At 38.4% G+C, this 16698-nt stretch overlaps 1 protein-coding gene across 5 annotated transcripts in view; it reads left to right on the forward strand.

Moving 5' to 3' along the window:
• Window positions 1-8073: 8073 nt before the first annotated feature.
• The window catches only part of PCLO (piccolo presynaptic cytomatrix protein), a 310832-nt gene continuing 302207 nt past the window's right edge, over window positions 8074-16698 (forward strand). For all 5 annotated transcript variants that reach the window (XM_074367559.1, XM_074367561.1, XM_074367560.1 and 2 more), the window contains exons 1-2: window positions 8074-8650; window positions 14434-15886. In XM_074367559.1, coding sequence (XP_074223660.1) covers window positions 8394-8650; window positions 14434-15886 — 1710 coding nt within the window. In that variant the 5' untranslated portion in view covers window positions 8074-8393. The remainder of the gene's footprint in view (window positions 8651-14433; window positions 15887-16698) is intronic.

Below are 16698 nucleotides of genomic sequence, written 5' to 3' on the forward strand. Positions count from 1 at the left end.
CTGGAGGGAGCACATTTTCATGAGGTGGGGTTGGGTCACAAGGCCATACATAACTGCAAGAGAAGTTGGCAACTGTGGTTTAGCTACTTGCCCAAAAGAGGAGAAAAGTGGTGTTGGTAAAGAGCTAGGATCCTTCATCCTAATTTGGAATGTAAACAAATCCATAAACGTACTGTCCTGTTATTTTTTTTCCTTAAGCATGTCTTTTCCATGTATCCAAAAAGCCCCTTAGTTTTAGTTTACCAGATTTTGGTGAACATTTCAAATTCATATTCTTTGACAAGAGGCTCCAATCCTTCTGGATTCCCCACTTCAGACTTCTAGATTGAAATGATTGACATCACTTTTTCTTCTATTTGCTGTACCCTTCTAACTATATTACACATTTTGCAAAATGCAGTGACCAGAATTGTACACCATATTCCAAATGCAGAAACACTACCATTTGAACAAAGTAAATCTGTCTCTCTTACCTTTTACTTCAGATATCATTTCTGATGATGGCAACCATGTAGCTGATGTCTTTGGCTGCAGCTTCAAAGAAAAGCCTCCACTGATTCCCAAGTGCCTCTTTCTTGCCTTCAGTCTTGTGATGTTGACACTAAGATCCACTATCCTTTCAAAGCAGTAGTTCTCAAGCTGTATAATCATCTGGGGAGCTTTAAAAAATACGAATGCCACCCCCTTCTTCAAGATTCTGATGTAATTTGTCTGAGATGAGGCTCAGCTATTGATCTTTCTCAAAATGTCTGTGTAAGATCCTCTCAGGGCTGTGAACCATTATTGTAAGAGTTACTTGTAATTTGTTCCTGCACTTTACATACCCCTGTTGAAATTCATCTATTTTTTTCTGCTTGCAGACAGACAAGAGCAAAAGTTCCCAAAGTTTCCTCCCATTAGTTTGGAATGAGCACATGGGAAAATCATGGGGCTCTCTGAAAAGAATAATGAACCTTGCAGTTCAGCATAGATGATAATGACTGAAACACAGATGTCAGATGTCCTTTGTCCTTTAGCTCTTGTGTATGCACGTGATAGTTTATTGTATATATATATGCTATAATTAATACATATTTTTGTATTTAGAGATAGTAATGTTTTATTTAGAAGTTTTATACAGTTTAGCAGTATCCCGAGGTCATGTTTCACAAGGCCTCACCAGGGGTACATTACTGAGGTTCTGCAAATGTATCCAAATCAGAAATGAAAAAATTCCCTTAATTTAAGTGTGTAATAAAAAAAAATCAACTTCTTTATTTTTTGTCCTATTTAATATAGGAGTCATAACTGGAAAAATAATGAACCTTAGCATGTTTATTAAACTCACTCCCCTATTGATACATCATACTCCACTAAATTGTAAGGCATTAGATACAAATAAGTATCTAGATACAAATAAGTCTTAAAGGAAATTATGAATTACTACTATCCATGAATTTAGGGAAAATTATGCAATAGCTATTGGATATTGCCAATATTTTAAATATATATCACTTAGATATAAAGCTCTGCATCTCATTCTGTGCCGCCCCTCACCTCTCAGAGAATCCATGCACAAATGCCTCAGTAATGTGGACTTCCCTGGAAGCTGCCTGAGAGAGGCAAAGCTGGGCTTAAATTGCTCAGTCCCGAGAAACTGCCTTGACGTCTCGTTGACAAGTAGGTCCTGTACCACTAGAGGCTGACACTGAGGACATTTCCATTTCCTCTTTCCACAAAGTAAGTGGCATCAGGCCCCCTCCCTCTCTTATAAGTTTCTCTGCTTTTGTCTATCAAGCCATGCTACTCAACCAATTCAAATTGCCCTCTCTTTATTCTGCAGAACAGTTTAGATAAGCCCCAACTTCTCTTCCAAAATGCCTGAACTACAATCCATCAGCAGGCTGGGGACAATTGACTGTCCTCTAGTTGATGTGATCCTGACTACTTTAGAAGTTAATATGAATATTAACAGGCCTTCCTGGATATATATTAAAGGCACAGTTATATAATACATAGTATATGTATCATATTAACTTTATAAAATCCTAAAATATTTTTGAACTGCTGATCCCAAGTGTTTCATCTAGGAATCTGCAAATCTGTCATCTAGCCACCATCTTGAGTGGGATCACTATCCCCTCCCAGCAGTTTCTCAAATAAATACATTGGTCTCCCTCAGAAAAATTCTCCTGAATAAGTTTTCCACCTGTTTATATAACTTTATATTCAGATAGCATTACAAAAATCAAAAGTCATCTTCTCATATATTTTCTTATTTGAACCATTCACCGCATTAGCCTGTAAGTATTCAGTATAACGGGGTTGTTTCTCACGGATAGTTTAGAAGGGTGGTTCTTGGAAATTTTTAACAAATATCTCAAGTCAAACTGGACATAAATGAGGAAAGAGTCACTGCAATTAAAAGAGTGAAAAGGGAACTTCAAAAAATTATCCATAATCATGATGTATAAAAACTGGATGATCAGTTAAATAGTGTAACTAAAACCCCCCAAAGTTAGTGACTTAAGATAATAATTAAAATAGCTATTATTATTCTGTGATGAGGTGTTGGGTTGTTTGGGCAGTTCTGCGAGTTTCAGCTGGTGTGACTGCAGCGCGCAGGCACCTCAGCTGAGGCTGCTCCAGGAAGCTTGTTAAAACCTCAGCTGAGACCACTAGGGGCTGGGGCCACTGGGCTCCTCTCTTCACAGTGTCTCACCCTCGGGGCTTATTCCAAGCATGGAAATCTGCTGGTGAGAAGAGGGCCAGATTGGAAGGCTAGTCTAGGAAGTTACATGCCATTCCCTCCACATTCTTTTGGAAAAAGTAAGGCAGGAGGGGTTCAGTTCCAGCCAAGAAGTAAGGAAACAGACCCTCCCTCTTGACGGGAAGTGTGGCAGGCCCACTGTAAAGGGTAGTGACTGGGTCGGAGGTTGGGGGGTGATTCATTGCAGACCAGTATTGTAACAATCCCCCACAGCTGTGCTAACATGCGTCCTAGTTTACAAGTGCATTCACATCTTTTTCTCTTCACGAGAACCCTGAAAGGCAGTATATTATATTCTCTATTTTCACAGTTGAGGAACCTCAAGCTCTGAAAAAGTCAATGACTTACTAACTCTAATTAGGTGTGTTACCCCAGAAGGTAAAGACCCAGTTCTTGTCATACCTGAAAGACAAGTTTGCAGTCAGGAGACGGTGTGCCATGTAGCAAAAGATTTTAAAAGATTTACTTACGAGGAAAGGAAAAGTACACTGCCAAGAACTGGAGGCGGGTTGATCCAAGGGAGGAAAAAGTGGAGGGTTTTGTCTCCCTTTTCTCTTATACCCTTTGCTTAGAGGTGGTCTTCTGATTGATTGACAGCACTTGTCCCTGGAATACTTAGTCATGTTTGGCCCCTTCTACGCATGTCCTTACCCATGGTGTACACAGAAAAACCCACAGGACATGGGGTGCTAAACCGCAATGTTAATTATATACAATGAACATTGGTTGTGTCCAGTTAAGTCTTTTCTGCTCCCGTGCAGTGGTGGCTGTCGGGTTTTAATCATTTTGTTTGTTTGTTCTTTGTTTTTTGTTTTTTCCTGCTGGCACTCAGAAGAAGTAAACTCCCTTTATGTTGCAGGTGGCATAACACCATCTTCTGGACCGTCCTTCCTCCCCTCCACCTATCTGCCCAGTGCCCCCACTTATCTAACTACCTAACAGGTGTAAGATGGCCGAGCGAGGATTTAAAGTCAGACAATGCCAACCAAAAAAGTCATGCAGTATAAGACATGCACACGCATCCAAGTTTTCCAAAGAGTAGGTTCTGAATTCTAGAACCTATTTATAAAATGGGTGAATAAATAATGCTGAATCATGTAAGTTATAACCTCATGACTGATTAATAATTTTCAGTTTACAAAGTAACACTGTTAAGTGACATAGAAACTAATTTTTTGTAGTATTTTATAATTCTACGTCTATAGGACCATATTTTAAACAACAAGCAACTTTCTCTTTTATTTTAAATTACAGATTTACTTTGGGAAAAATATAAAGGGAAGGAAACAGCTTGATATTCCAGATGTGAGAATTCAGAAATGAATTTAACAAACCTTTCCCCAAAAGACTGCTGATGTTTTTTCTGTCAAAATTGAGAAGCCAGTTCATAATTAACTGTAATCTCACTTATTTCCTCCACTCTTGCTGCAAATCTCATTTTAAAGCAGAGCTAACAAAAATGGCTGAGAGCAGCGATTGAGAAACAGCTCAACCACAGCAAAAAATGAGGTTGGATCTTCAGCCACTGTAGGTTCCTGCTCCACTAAATCAACACAATCCTCTCGTACCTTCTGTTAGAGTGGGAGCATAAAAAATGGTATGTGCCTATATAAAATCTGTCCTATTCTCTATATTTATACAAACATGAATATATACATACACACACACACGGAATGCATGGACTTTTACATATAGGAAGTATAGCAATTGTTTGAATTTTATCACTCATCACGTCACATGAAATCACTGTTACGGTACACACTCGTCATTTTCTTCAGCTTCTTCAGAGGCATTTGTTACAAAAAGATGTTTGCATTTTAGCTTAAGGGGTTATGTTAATTTTGTTGTTTTTTCAAAAAAAGATCAGTAATAATTACTGGTGCTCTTACACCATAAAAGAATCCCACAAATTCACTTCGGAAAATTTAGAAAACACATAAAATTCTAAAGAAAAAGTAAGATTACCTATGGTTTTGCCATTAAATGCACATGGGTTTTGTGCATTGGCTTGTTTCCTATTTCATTTTTTCTATGCATTTTAGTGGTTTCACTTTTTTTGTACATTTATGAGTATATAACTTTATGAAAATTTACCCCATGTATACTTTGAGAAATTTTTCCCCTTATAATGAACTCTTCAAAAGCATTATTTTAAATAAATAGCTTCATAAAACAGTATCATCTGGTTGTACCAGCTTGTACTTCTCCATTCTTGTATATTGATGCAGTTTTGACTATTTTAATTTATTGCTGTTGTAAGTAATGCTGCAGTAAACCTTTTTTTGAAAAATCATTTTTGCAACTCAAATGATCTCTTTAGGACTGGTTTCCAAAAGTGTATCACAGATTATGAATCTTTTTAAGGCTCTTGGTAAGTATTTTCCAAAAAGTTTGAATCTCTTTACACTCCCAAATTTAGCTTACGAAAGAGCCTACGTTACAAAACACTCGCTAGTATTATTATAAATGCCTTAATAGGGACATAATGGACATTTAATAACTAATCTGATATTCAGATTGTTGCTTGCTAAATAGAGTTTAATAGATACATGCTATTTTTAATTAAATAGGCTAACTTAAATATATGGAGATTAATTGTAGGTTTTAAAAAACTAGTGAGACTACACATTTTTCTATATTTGATGAAGACTATTCTAACTTCAATTTTTGTAAAGTCCTTAATTTATTCAAGTAATGCACATGTGATCACATACAAGGTGGTCTGTTTGATTTTATCCCCGTTGAGTGGTATCTGTAAGGACTTGGGTAGACTCGGCCACCCCATTCCAAAGAATCATTAGTTTGTTATGTTTAGCTGTTAATGATCACATTTAGATTGGTTCTAATTTACTAAAATAAAGACTACCTGGGAAAGTAAGATAAGAGTTAAGAGAAAAAAGATCTGGTTTTCTGACACTGAAAAGTCATTTTAGAAAGACATAGTGGTATATAACAGTGGAGGTTTTCAGAAATTAATTCATTTCATGACCTACCTATCAGGCTGAGTGAATGGGAGCTGAACTATCAGCTTGTTGAGCGAAACTGAAATTCAAATAAATGATCATTAGAGTAACTATATAATGAACAGGAAGCAATGAACATTTTGACTATAGCACCATTAGTTAATTTGCAGAACGAAAGTAATTATGATAGTTTTCTGAGTAAAGAAAGAGACTCGATAAAGTTATCCATAACTTCCAACTTCTCTCCCTCATATCCTTAAAATTCTGAGAATTCACACAAAAGGAATTCACCTGGACTCTGCTCTAGCATTTCTCTTTAAATCAGAAACATCTCCCAAGTACAAGCAACTAAGCCCAAATAAAGGATTGAAAAAAGAAATGTTATTCAAAACTTAAAGGGCTCCAAGGCAAAATCATTTAAAAAAGTCAACAACCAAAAAGTTTCCCAGTGTTACCATCGCCTCTTTTGTTTTCACAGTCCATTTACTCTCCCCACCATACAACTCATTTTCCTGTTTTCAGATGATATTTGCTCCTGGGAGAGAGGAGGGAAGGAGAAAGTAAAGTCACATGTTTGCACAATGGGCTGTAATTATTCCCATCTTAAAAATTATTGCTTTTTGTTGAGCCTATCAATATTTCTTTGCATATTGATGATCACATTTTACTTCTTACTACTTTACAAGCTCCTTTCCCTCCACAATGAAAAGAATATGGAGTTAATATATTTTCTCACTTTAATCATTATTCTGAGGCTAGAGTTTGAAAGGGTATTTATCCTATCAGTTTTTTAAGGTTGTGGTTTGTGAATCTAAATACATCAATACATTTTATTCTCACAAAATGAGCAAATTATGAGAAACTAGCCAGCATGTGAATCATCTCCTTCCTCACCTCCCTCTAAGAGTGTTACTGATTCCTAGGGCAGCCTGGACCATGAAGCTGTTTCGTCAGAGAAGGCATTATGATTCAGAATTGGGTACCCAATTATCTCCTTTTTTGAAGCAAACGTGTTTCTAGGAGGTATGACAGGAATGTATTTGCCCCCACCTGTGACCACTAGAATGTCAGGTTGCCTTAGCTTGATTTGCTTTGATGAAGTGCAAGCATTCTCTTCATTATCTCAATGAGTGACTCTTGGCAGTTTGACCTTAGAAATCACATCTCAGTATGTTATAAGAGAAACAGTTTATCCAAAATTTTAGTAGGAACTCAGCCAGTAATAATACTTCATCTGATGACTAACCATCTTTAAAAGGGGTAAGTTTAGTACAAATTGTTACAACTGTGCCGTGATTTTTGGATGTGAATGGAATGTGCAATAACAATTATAATGATTATTACAAAAACCTGGAAACTTACTTGCTGAGCAACTTACTCATTTCTATTTATTTGTTCCCAGCTGTTAGCTTTTGACTTTAACCTCAAAAAGTGGGAGGTCAATTACATCCACTTTGTAGTTAGGTAGCAAAACTGAGGCGGCGCAGATCCATTGCTGACCTAAAATATTCCCTTCTCCGAAATGCAGTGACTAAAAAATAATGTTTGTCGGGGGTGGGTGGGGAGTGGGTCGGGCGTGGGTCTGAAAGAGTGGATATGAGTTATACGTCAGGCTGCTGGCCAGCTGTGTGACTATACAAATTAATTTACCTTTCTGGGCCCACAGTTGTACAAAAAAAGGAGTGAACTCATGTTTCAAAAGTTCACACCACTGTGACGTTTTAATATTCTACAATCTGTATCTTATATCCTATCCACAATTTCTCCAAATCCTTTACTTTTGCGTAGTTCCTTTAGGGAACAACACAGTGATAAGCATTCAAAAACCTAACCTGCTTACTGATACTGAACCTAAGATTCTGAAATAATTGTTCTGGGAAAGTTCTAAATGAAAAGGGCTAGTGTTAGCTCCTTTTGGGAAATTTGTCCCAAAGGTATCGGAGGTATCTCCAATTAATCTCCAGTTACCTGAACTAATTTCTAGGATCTTTAAAAATCTTCCCTTTAAAACAACAGCAAAAAAAAAAAAAAAAAAAAAAAGAAAGAAAGAAAAGAAAAGAAACTACATATCCCATGAGTCAAAGATGGAAACAGACACTGCCCCTCCAGCCTCTTTCCAGTCCCCTTGAATGTAGTCCGTTGAAATTCAGGTTGAGGCATCCTAAAATATGCCTGAAAGAAACTTCAGCTGATTTGTGCGGGTTTTCAGCAGCGCTCTCTGGGCTCCTTTAAATCGGTGCTGAGAGTGAGGAAGGATACAGAGCGACGCATCGCGGGATGGGCGCGGGCTCGGGCATCACCTGTTCTGAGAGGGGCATGCGCACTGCGAGGGCGCGGGCGAGGAGGCGGGGCGCGGAGGGAGGGGCGGACGGCGCCCGGCTGGCACCGCTCAGATCTGCTTCTCCGCGGCTCGTGGCGTGAGGCGGCGTCGGGAGTTGTCTTCTGGAAAGGTTGCCTGGCGTTGTCCAACATGGAGGAGGCACCGGGCTCTGGCATCACCTGCAAGCGGGACTAATCCCCGCCTGGCGTTCCGGGAAGCCGTGCCGGGTCCCGAGGCCAGGGACTCCGCCGTCCGCACGCCCCGCGGCGGACCCCGGCTCCGGGAGCGCCTCAGGCCGTGGGCTTCCTGGCGGGGACGCAGCACGAGGAGGGAGAGCCGCGGCCCGGAGTTCCCCTGAGCCATGGGCAACGAGGCGAGCTTGGAAGGGGAAGGGCTCCCCGAAGGGCTGGCGGCGGCGGCGGCGGCGGCGGCGGCCGGAGGAGGGGCCGGCGGGGCGGGGAGCCCCTTGCACACCGCGATCCCGGCCGGCATGGAGGCGGACCTGAGCCAGCTGAGCGAGGAGGAGAGGAGACAGATCGCCGCTGTCATGTCAAGGGCGCAGGGGCTGCCCAAAGGAAGCGTCCCCCCGGCCGCTGCGGAGCCGCCTTCCATACACAGGCACGCACAGCATGTTATATATGTCCGGGCATATTTGTACAGCTTTCCGTGCACATATGTGCCAGCACGGCAGTACATATATGTCTCCTTCGTTCATTTTATTCTCCTTAATGGGGTGGCGATTAAGAGATCATAAGCCTTCTGTTGGGCAGAGTAAAAATGATGCATTAGTGAGTTTCTGGTGGGATAGTCAAGGGTTGCATTTTTGAAACTGTGATAAAAGGTGGTGAATTTTGGCCTTTTGGAACCTTTTCCCTCTAGGGTGGCATGGAGAGACGCCCTCCAGTGTTTTACTAATCTGGAAGTCTTCCATTAATACAAAACGGACGTGTTAGGAAATGGGTAGAGGCGGGTGTTTACCTGTCTCCGTTTAAACCTCCTCAGTCATTTCGGGGTCTTTTTTTCCTCTGCGGATGACATCTAAGTATTTCTGTAACAATATCTTTAATTTCCCTGGAGGTGATTTGTCTTTCCTTCACACCCCATCCCCAGAGAAGAGCAGGAGCTGTTTAGTTAGAAGGTATAGCATGAATACACCTTTTATATTCAGTGAGGAACCCTGGAATACGTTGTGGCATTAAACAGATGGTTTGGTCACAGCAGTGCAGGTGCTGTACATGTATTTATGAATTAGCATATGCTATTTTTTAAACCACTGCTCTTTTATAAGGAAAAGTGTCTTCCAGTTACGGAAGAACATGTGAATTTGTGTTATCTTAAAATTAGTTTCCAATACCTACTTTTAAAGACAAAGCAAATAGCAACTTCCACAGGCATAGAGCTAATCTGTAGTTTTAACGTATTCATTTCCCTCTCTAGCTCTCCATTTTCCTCTATCCTAATAAATTAGTTCTTTTCTAATTAGACTACTAAGAGGGTATAATCATCTTGCCTGCCCTGCCTTTATTATTGTAAACAAACCCTTTAACTTTGCACCCTCCCCTACAGAACAGTTCTCTGTCCGTTGTTCTGAAACCATTCCTGCTTTATGATAACTGAAGGAAAGCCTACAGTTTTCATCAGAAATACTGGAAATCTGAAAGATTTGGTTATAGGTGTAGACTCTTACTTTCTACTTCATAAAAGAAAAACACTTCAATTTAGAAACGATAATAGAAGTATATTCATGTAATTTTTCCAAGTAACTAATATGTTTAATATAGGAGAAGTGTAAAATGTTTTATGGATAGTGACAATATTTTTCACATAAAATCTTAAAATGTGTAAAATTTATTAAGTAAAAATACTATTTTCTTGAAGTGAAACCAACACTAGTAAAAACTGGCTTTTTTTTTTAATATGTTTTTCCAGGATTTTAAACTAGTAACATATTGGGTGATCCCTTTGGTATAAAGCCTTTCTTATCCATTCCCTTAAGAGTACAGTTTATGATATGTACTGTTTTTCTCTACTGATTAAAGCTGACTTAGAAAAAAATTTTGAATGCTCAAATACTAGATTTTTATAGGATAATAACGAGGTATTTTTATAGATAATAACTTGTATTAACCTTTTAGAAATGCATGCCAGCTCTTCTACAGTTTTTTCTAAGAGGCACAAGCAACAGGTTTAGCATGCTGGTTACCAATACCAAAAAAAAGTGAGGTTTGATTTCTAAACTCCTTACTTCTGTTCATAGGGTAGCTGGAAAATACTGTTTCAGCCTATGAAATTATGGTGTTTTATGCAGTATTTGTATCAGATAGCAGATTTTGTGTCTGCTTATATTTTACTGAAAGATTTCTATAAAAGGTACATAATTTTTAGAAAGTTATCCCCATATGCAATAACCAAATAAACACTTGATTTATCATTTAGATTTTTCAAAACATTATGTATAAGAAAGTATATCCAAATCATTTCAAGTTTTAAGAGGTTAGTGGTGTAAATTAGACACGATGGGGTTTGATTTATTTTTTTTTTAAGAGAAATAAGATTTGAAAGCCCAGAGACTTTACCTTGTTAATTTTAACTGACTCATGGCAAATGATATATGCTTCTCAGCCACAGGTGCCTAAGTTTCCTTGCCTCTAAGTACAGCCAGTAATACCTTCCCTATCTCGTAGGGCCATTGTAGGAATCAATTAAACATTGACAGGGACATTTTTGTTTGGGTTTTAATTTAAAAGAGCCTTAAAAATAGAAAGAGTGGTAATATTAATATCAGCAGTGGATGGCAATGGCAGTGATGACTGTAGACAAGTTGTATGTTGAATTATTCATTGTTTTGAGTAATTTTGATGTATCTGTATTTTCTTACATATGAAGAAATCAATGCAGTGTAGTGGAAATCCTGCCCGTGCCCTTCTGCCAGGAGTCAGGACACCAGATTTCTGTGACTGACTAGTCTTAGGACCTTGAATTAATCTCTTAGCCTCTTTAAGCTGTAGTGTCCTCTAATCTAAATATGGAAATGAGTAGATATTCCTAAAGTTGCTTATATTTCATTAATATTATAAAATTTTGTGACTCAACACTGTCGAGTTAGGTGTCATTGCTTGCTGTGTTACAGTAAAAAATATTTTAGTATTCCAGCTGCTTTTATATTCTTAGACTTGAGTGCATGTTTTTCTCATTTGTAGCTGAGGCATTTTCTTTTTTCTGTTAACCTGTGAAAGAAAATTCTAGTATCGGGATGACAACAGTAAAATGAAAAGGGAGGTTTCATAAAACACGAGTAGTTACAGCTTACAAATGAAATGCTCCTGGATTTTTTGATTCATTGTAGACCCAGGAAATGCCATTTTATTGCTTGTTCTTCTCATTCTATTTGAACTACAGATGTGTTATGTGAGAAGAGCTTTACTGAAAAACACTTCTGCTTAGGAGACTAGTCTTTTGTAAGAATTCTGACTGAATCAGTAATTTTCTTTAGCATTCATTTAGGCCTCCTCTATGGGTAGACACCTCCACAACTGTTTTTCTTCCTAGAGCAGCAAGCCAAGTCCAGGTTCTAAAATGAGTATGAAATGTTTCCATTTATACCTCAGAGGACTTGTAGAAGAAGTTAAAGTAAAAATAATTCAGAAAACATTCATCTAGAGTGAAACAAAAACCTGAAACGTTCATTCATTTTTTTTTACTCGTTATTCATTCATTCATTCATTCATTCATTCATCAAACAGTAATACTCATCTACTAGGTACCAGATTTGGTTCTAGAGATGCAAAGAGGAGTGAAACAGTTTTCTCTCTAGGAGTTCACAGTCCAGTACACAAGACACAGATTGCATTTTAGTCATTTTTCTTTTTAACAGAACAATTGTCGTACCAAAGAAATATTCACCAAAAGACCATAGTTAGCTAAGATACCTTGTTATTTTTGTTTGGTATTGAGACTATATCTTCTCTTAATCATTGGTTTTCTACTCCTCACTCCCAGATCTCCATATTTTACATTTATTTTCATAATTATGACAACCAAAACTAAGTTTAAATTTTAGAGTAGTCTTTATAGCTGTATAGGTATTTTCCTACAAGGGAATTCCATAGTATGATGCAACTTAATATGTGTAAGAAGTACATGCAGTTATAATTTCTGATGCAAGTAGATTGCTTTAACATTTGGTGTTTACTGTTACCACAAATATTTGGTATTCCCAAAGTTTGTTTTTTGTTTTATACATATGTTGGATTAAGTGAAATAGTATCACAAAAACAATGATTAAGTTTAATACTGTTTTTGAGAGAGTACAACTTAGTTAAGGATACATTTTTTTTTTTTTGGTACTGTGTTTAAATATAGATTTCTTCAATAAAATACCTAAGTAATTACTTACGGGATAGTCACTTTTACATAGTCCCTAAGCATTCCTTTAGGCCTCCCCTTCACGGGAGTGGTAAACTTTATTAGTTGAATATAAAACATTTCTAGAGTGATGTAAAGATTTAAACAGTGGAACCTTTTGAAAATCATCTCTTTTAGGTTGTTTACTATGGCTCTTCTGCCTTCATATGGAAGGGAGCATGTAGAGACCTGTAAAGAAACATTCAAAATTATTTTCCCCAAATGGAATTATGTAGCAGTGTGTTTTAAACAGTTGGCAGAATCAATTAGGGTAATAATTTTAGTTCCATATTTAAGTACAGGCTTCAGAGACATGGTAATATCTAAAGTGTGGTAACTTTTTCCCATAGGAAATTGCCTAAGAATTCTCCTTATTCAGCTTTTATTAGAAAATCAATTTCTGCATACTTTGCCATTTATAGATTATTTCTTTCTGACCATCTGTTGTTTAGAAGTAACACTTCCTTGTTTCTTTCTACTACACCTTACATCTTGATCTATACTGAGATTTCTATGTCATTAGAGGAAGTTCACAAACTTAATTCATATTAAGTATCAGATGGCCTGAAATGAAAAAGTCCAGTCTATTAGCAGGTAAATTTTGATAAAACAAATTAAGACCTGTTGTCATCATTTCATTTTTCAAATGCTACCAAATAACTCTGTTGCTCTTTTTTCTTTTAATTAAAAAGAAATAAATCTTCAGATCTTTTCCAAAATTCAAAAGTTACATATAAAAAATACTTATAATTTGATTTATTGTGTTGTTCTAATGCAACATGCTCTTATTAGTTGCAACTTTATCAGTAAAGGATAGCTTATTTAAAGATTAATGTGTTTGATATTTGGCCAAAAGTATATATAGGAAACAAGTATTTTAATTATTTAAACCATTGTCATTTAAAATTGATCATGTTTCCAAAACTTTTTAAAAATCTATCTTGCATATTTGTCTATGAGTTAAAAGAAATCTTGCAGATTATTTGTTATATTTTAAGTCAATATCAATAATAAATATTACTATTCTAACAGTGGTAATAGTAAATATCATAGAAAGCATTAGGGGATCATTATGTATTTTCTTCATCTTAGAAAAGTAACAACACTTTTCGGAAGTGAGATCATAACCATCTTGTTGCTATTTGTATACCAGACTATGTCTGAAGATGCTTTAATCATCTTGTTACACTGAGAGGTCTCAGATTAAGAATGCTGTTGGAAAAACAATTGAATAATATAACACTACTCTTGAACAAGAAAAATGAAATTGTTTCTCAAAATTTCTAATTAATTAAAGTAGGAATCTTTATTCTATAAAGTTTAATAAAGGATAATATTTGATGGATATTACCTTTTCTGACAGAATAGGGTAAAATTGAATAGATTATCAATTTTATCGGAGTCCCAGGAAAGGCGTCCTATAACCTTTACTAGGTCCCCTGATGTCTTGTTGTGTGCCTTATGTAGCTAATGTAAATTCTAGTTTTAAATAAAAAACAAAACAAAATACAGTTGCAGCAAACTCATTTTAAAATTAATATTCTCACTTCTTAGTATGCTAGGATTTGGGAGACACATTCTTTGCCTGTAACTTTGATACATCCTGTGAGCATGAATGTACTGGAACGTGGCATTGCGTGATTTGTTAATATATTTAAGTAGGCTTTGAGTATGACCAGACTCTATTAAGTGTAAGTGTAAATTATTTTTATTATGGATACTTTCTAATTAGAGAGCTTAAGTTTTCATCACCCATAGTAGCAAGTATTGTGTTTTCTTCTTTTCTTCACCTCCCTGTTGAAAACCTGTACCCATGTAAAGAAAGTAACCAAGATAGTGAAAATTTTATGATCACTTACAGGATGCTATAAAAACAGATTCTGGTTATAGTTATACATTCATAATTTTAAGGATAGTAGAAAATAAGAGCTTTTCAATATTATTTCGAGTTGTGATAATTTTCATTATTTTCACTTCTTTTTGTTTCATTCTTCTAGGAAACAAGAGTTGGACAGTAGTCATTCTCCAAAGCAACCAGGAAAACCGCCGGACCCTGGGCGTCCAGTTCAGCCTGGCCTCAGTAAAAGTAGAACTACAGACACTTTGAGGTCAGAGCAGAAATTGCCTGGAAGGAGTCCTTCCACTATTAGCTTGAAAGAATCAAAATCCAGAACTGACTTTAAGGAAGAGCACAAGTCTAGTATGATGCCTGGCTTCCTCTCAGAGGTTAACCCATTAAGTGCTGTCTCCTCTGTTGTAAATAAATTCAATCCTTTTGATTTGATATCAGACTCTGATGCCTCCCAGGAGGAAGCCACCAAGAAACAAAAAATAGCTCAGAAGGAACAAGGAAAACCTGAAGGAATCACAAAGCCTCCATCACAGCAGCAGTCACCCAAGTCAGTTCCTAAGCAGCCAGGACCTGTGAGGGCCCCGCTTCAGCAGGATGGCTCTCCCAAATCTGTATCTTCTCAGCAGCCGGAAAAAATTAAATCGCAACCTCCAGAAACAGGAAAGCCAACTCATGCTCCTCAGACAGACCCGGCAAAATTGCCACTTCAGAGAGATGCAGCCAAGCCTCCGACTAGACAGACAGACGCAGTAAGGGGAGAATCGGTTAAACCCTCACTGCAGAGCCCATCCAAGCCACCTATTCAACAAGTGAGTCCTGGAAAACCTCCAGCCCAGCAGCCTGGACCAGAAAAGCTTTCCACACCACAGCCTGGGCCTGCAAAGCCCTCGGCTCAGCAGCCAGGACCAGCGAAGGCCCTGGTTCAACAGCCAGGGACAGCCAAGTCTCCAGCCCCGCCACCAGGGACCACGAAGCCTGCAGCTCAGCCTGGGCCAAAGACTCCTGCTCAGCAGCCAGGGCCAGCCAAGCCCCCAGCCCAGCAGCCAGGGCCACCGAAACCCCCAGCCCAGCAGCCGGGGCCACCCAAACCCCCAGCCCAGCAGCCGGGGCCACCCAAACCCCCAGCCCAGCAGCCGGGGCCACCCAAACCCCCAGCTCACCAGCCTGGGCCGCAGTCTCCAGCTCAGCCAGCGGGGCCTGCAAAGACTCCAGCTCAGCCAGCGGGGCCTGCAAAGACTCCAGCTCAGCAGGTTGGGCCAGGAAAGACTCCAGCTCAGCAGCCAGGCCCAGCAAAGCCCCCTCCTCAACAGCCGGGCCCAGCAAAGCCCCCTCAGCAGCTGGGCCCAGCAAAGCCTTCAGCTCAGCAACCTACAAAACCAGTAAGCCAAACAGGAGCTGGGAAACCTCTGCAGCCACCAACTTTTCCATCTGCAGCACAGACTCCAGTACAAGGCCTCCCAAAAACCATCTGTCCTCTTTGCAATACCACTGAACTTCTGTTGCATGTTCCAGAAAAGGCCAATTTTAACACATGCACTGCATGTCAGACCACTGTTTGTAGCCTCTGTGGTTTTAATCCCAATCCTCATTTAACTGAGGTAAGTACATTTATTCATTGTATTCATACTCTCAGAGTGTATCATCATCTTTTGCAAATGATGCTTAGCTTATTTCTGATGTGGTTGGATGACACTGTTTACCTCTGCTTCTTTTCTTCTTTCCCTCCTTCCTACTTTCCTTTTTTCTTCTCTGCCAAATATACTTTGGAATGTTTCAGCATTTTCTCCAGTAATCATTCTCCAAAGTATCACCACAATTTCTGATAAATTTGCCATGTAAAGGAAATTGGATTGATTGAAAGATGTCGAGTATTTATTTACTCATTGCATTCTGTGTGTGAGATCCACACTGTTATTTAGAATACCGTGATATTATAGTAACTTTTAAATTCATGCTCCTACCTGTCATGATAACTGTTGATAAAGTATTCTTAAATGGGGGGAGGGTAGAGCTCAGTGACAGAGTGCATGCCTAGCATGCACAAGGTCCTGGGTTCAATCCCCAGTACCTCCATCAAAAAAGTAAATATACCTAATTACCACCCCCTAAAAACAAAAAAACAAACAAAAAAATTCTTAAATGGGATCATATTTGGGCTGGGAAAAAAAATGGAGTGTTTTCAAATTCTAAATACAATTATAATTTAAAATTGAGCACATTTTTTGAAACTGCACATGCCCGTTTCCTACCAGTGTCTTTGCTATACCTTATGAGAGCATGCTTCCCTCATTAATTGAGTCGTTAATAACAGTATAAGTCAGTTGATAAAGTGAAGATGCCAGAAGAGCAGGTTCAACATTGATGGGTGTCTTCTAGGAACGATCACAGTTTGTATCTCCAAGTCTTTGCT

The sequence above is a fragment of the Camelus bactrianus genome, chromosome 7, assembly GCF_048773025.1.
Source record: "Camelus bactrianus isolate YW-2024 breed Bactrian camel chromosome 7, ASM4877302v1, whole genome shotgun sequence".
NCBI classification, from domain to species: Eukaryota; Metazoa; Chordata; class Mammalia; order Artiodactyla; family Camelidae; genus Camelus; species Camelus bactrianus.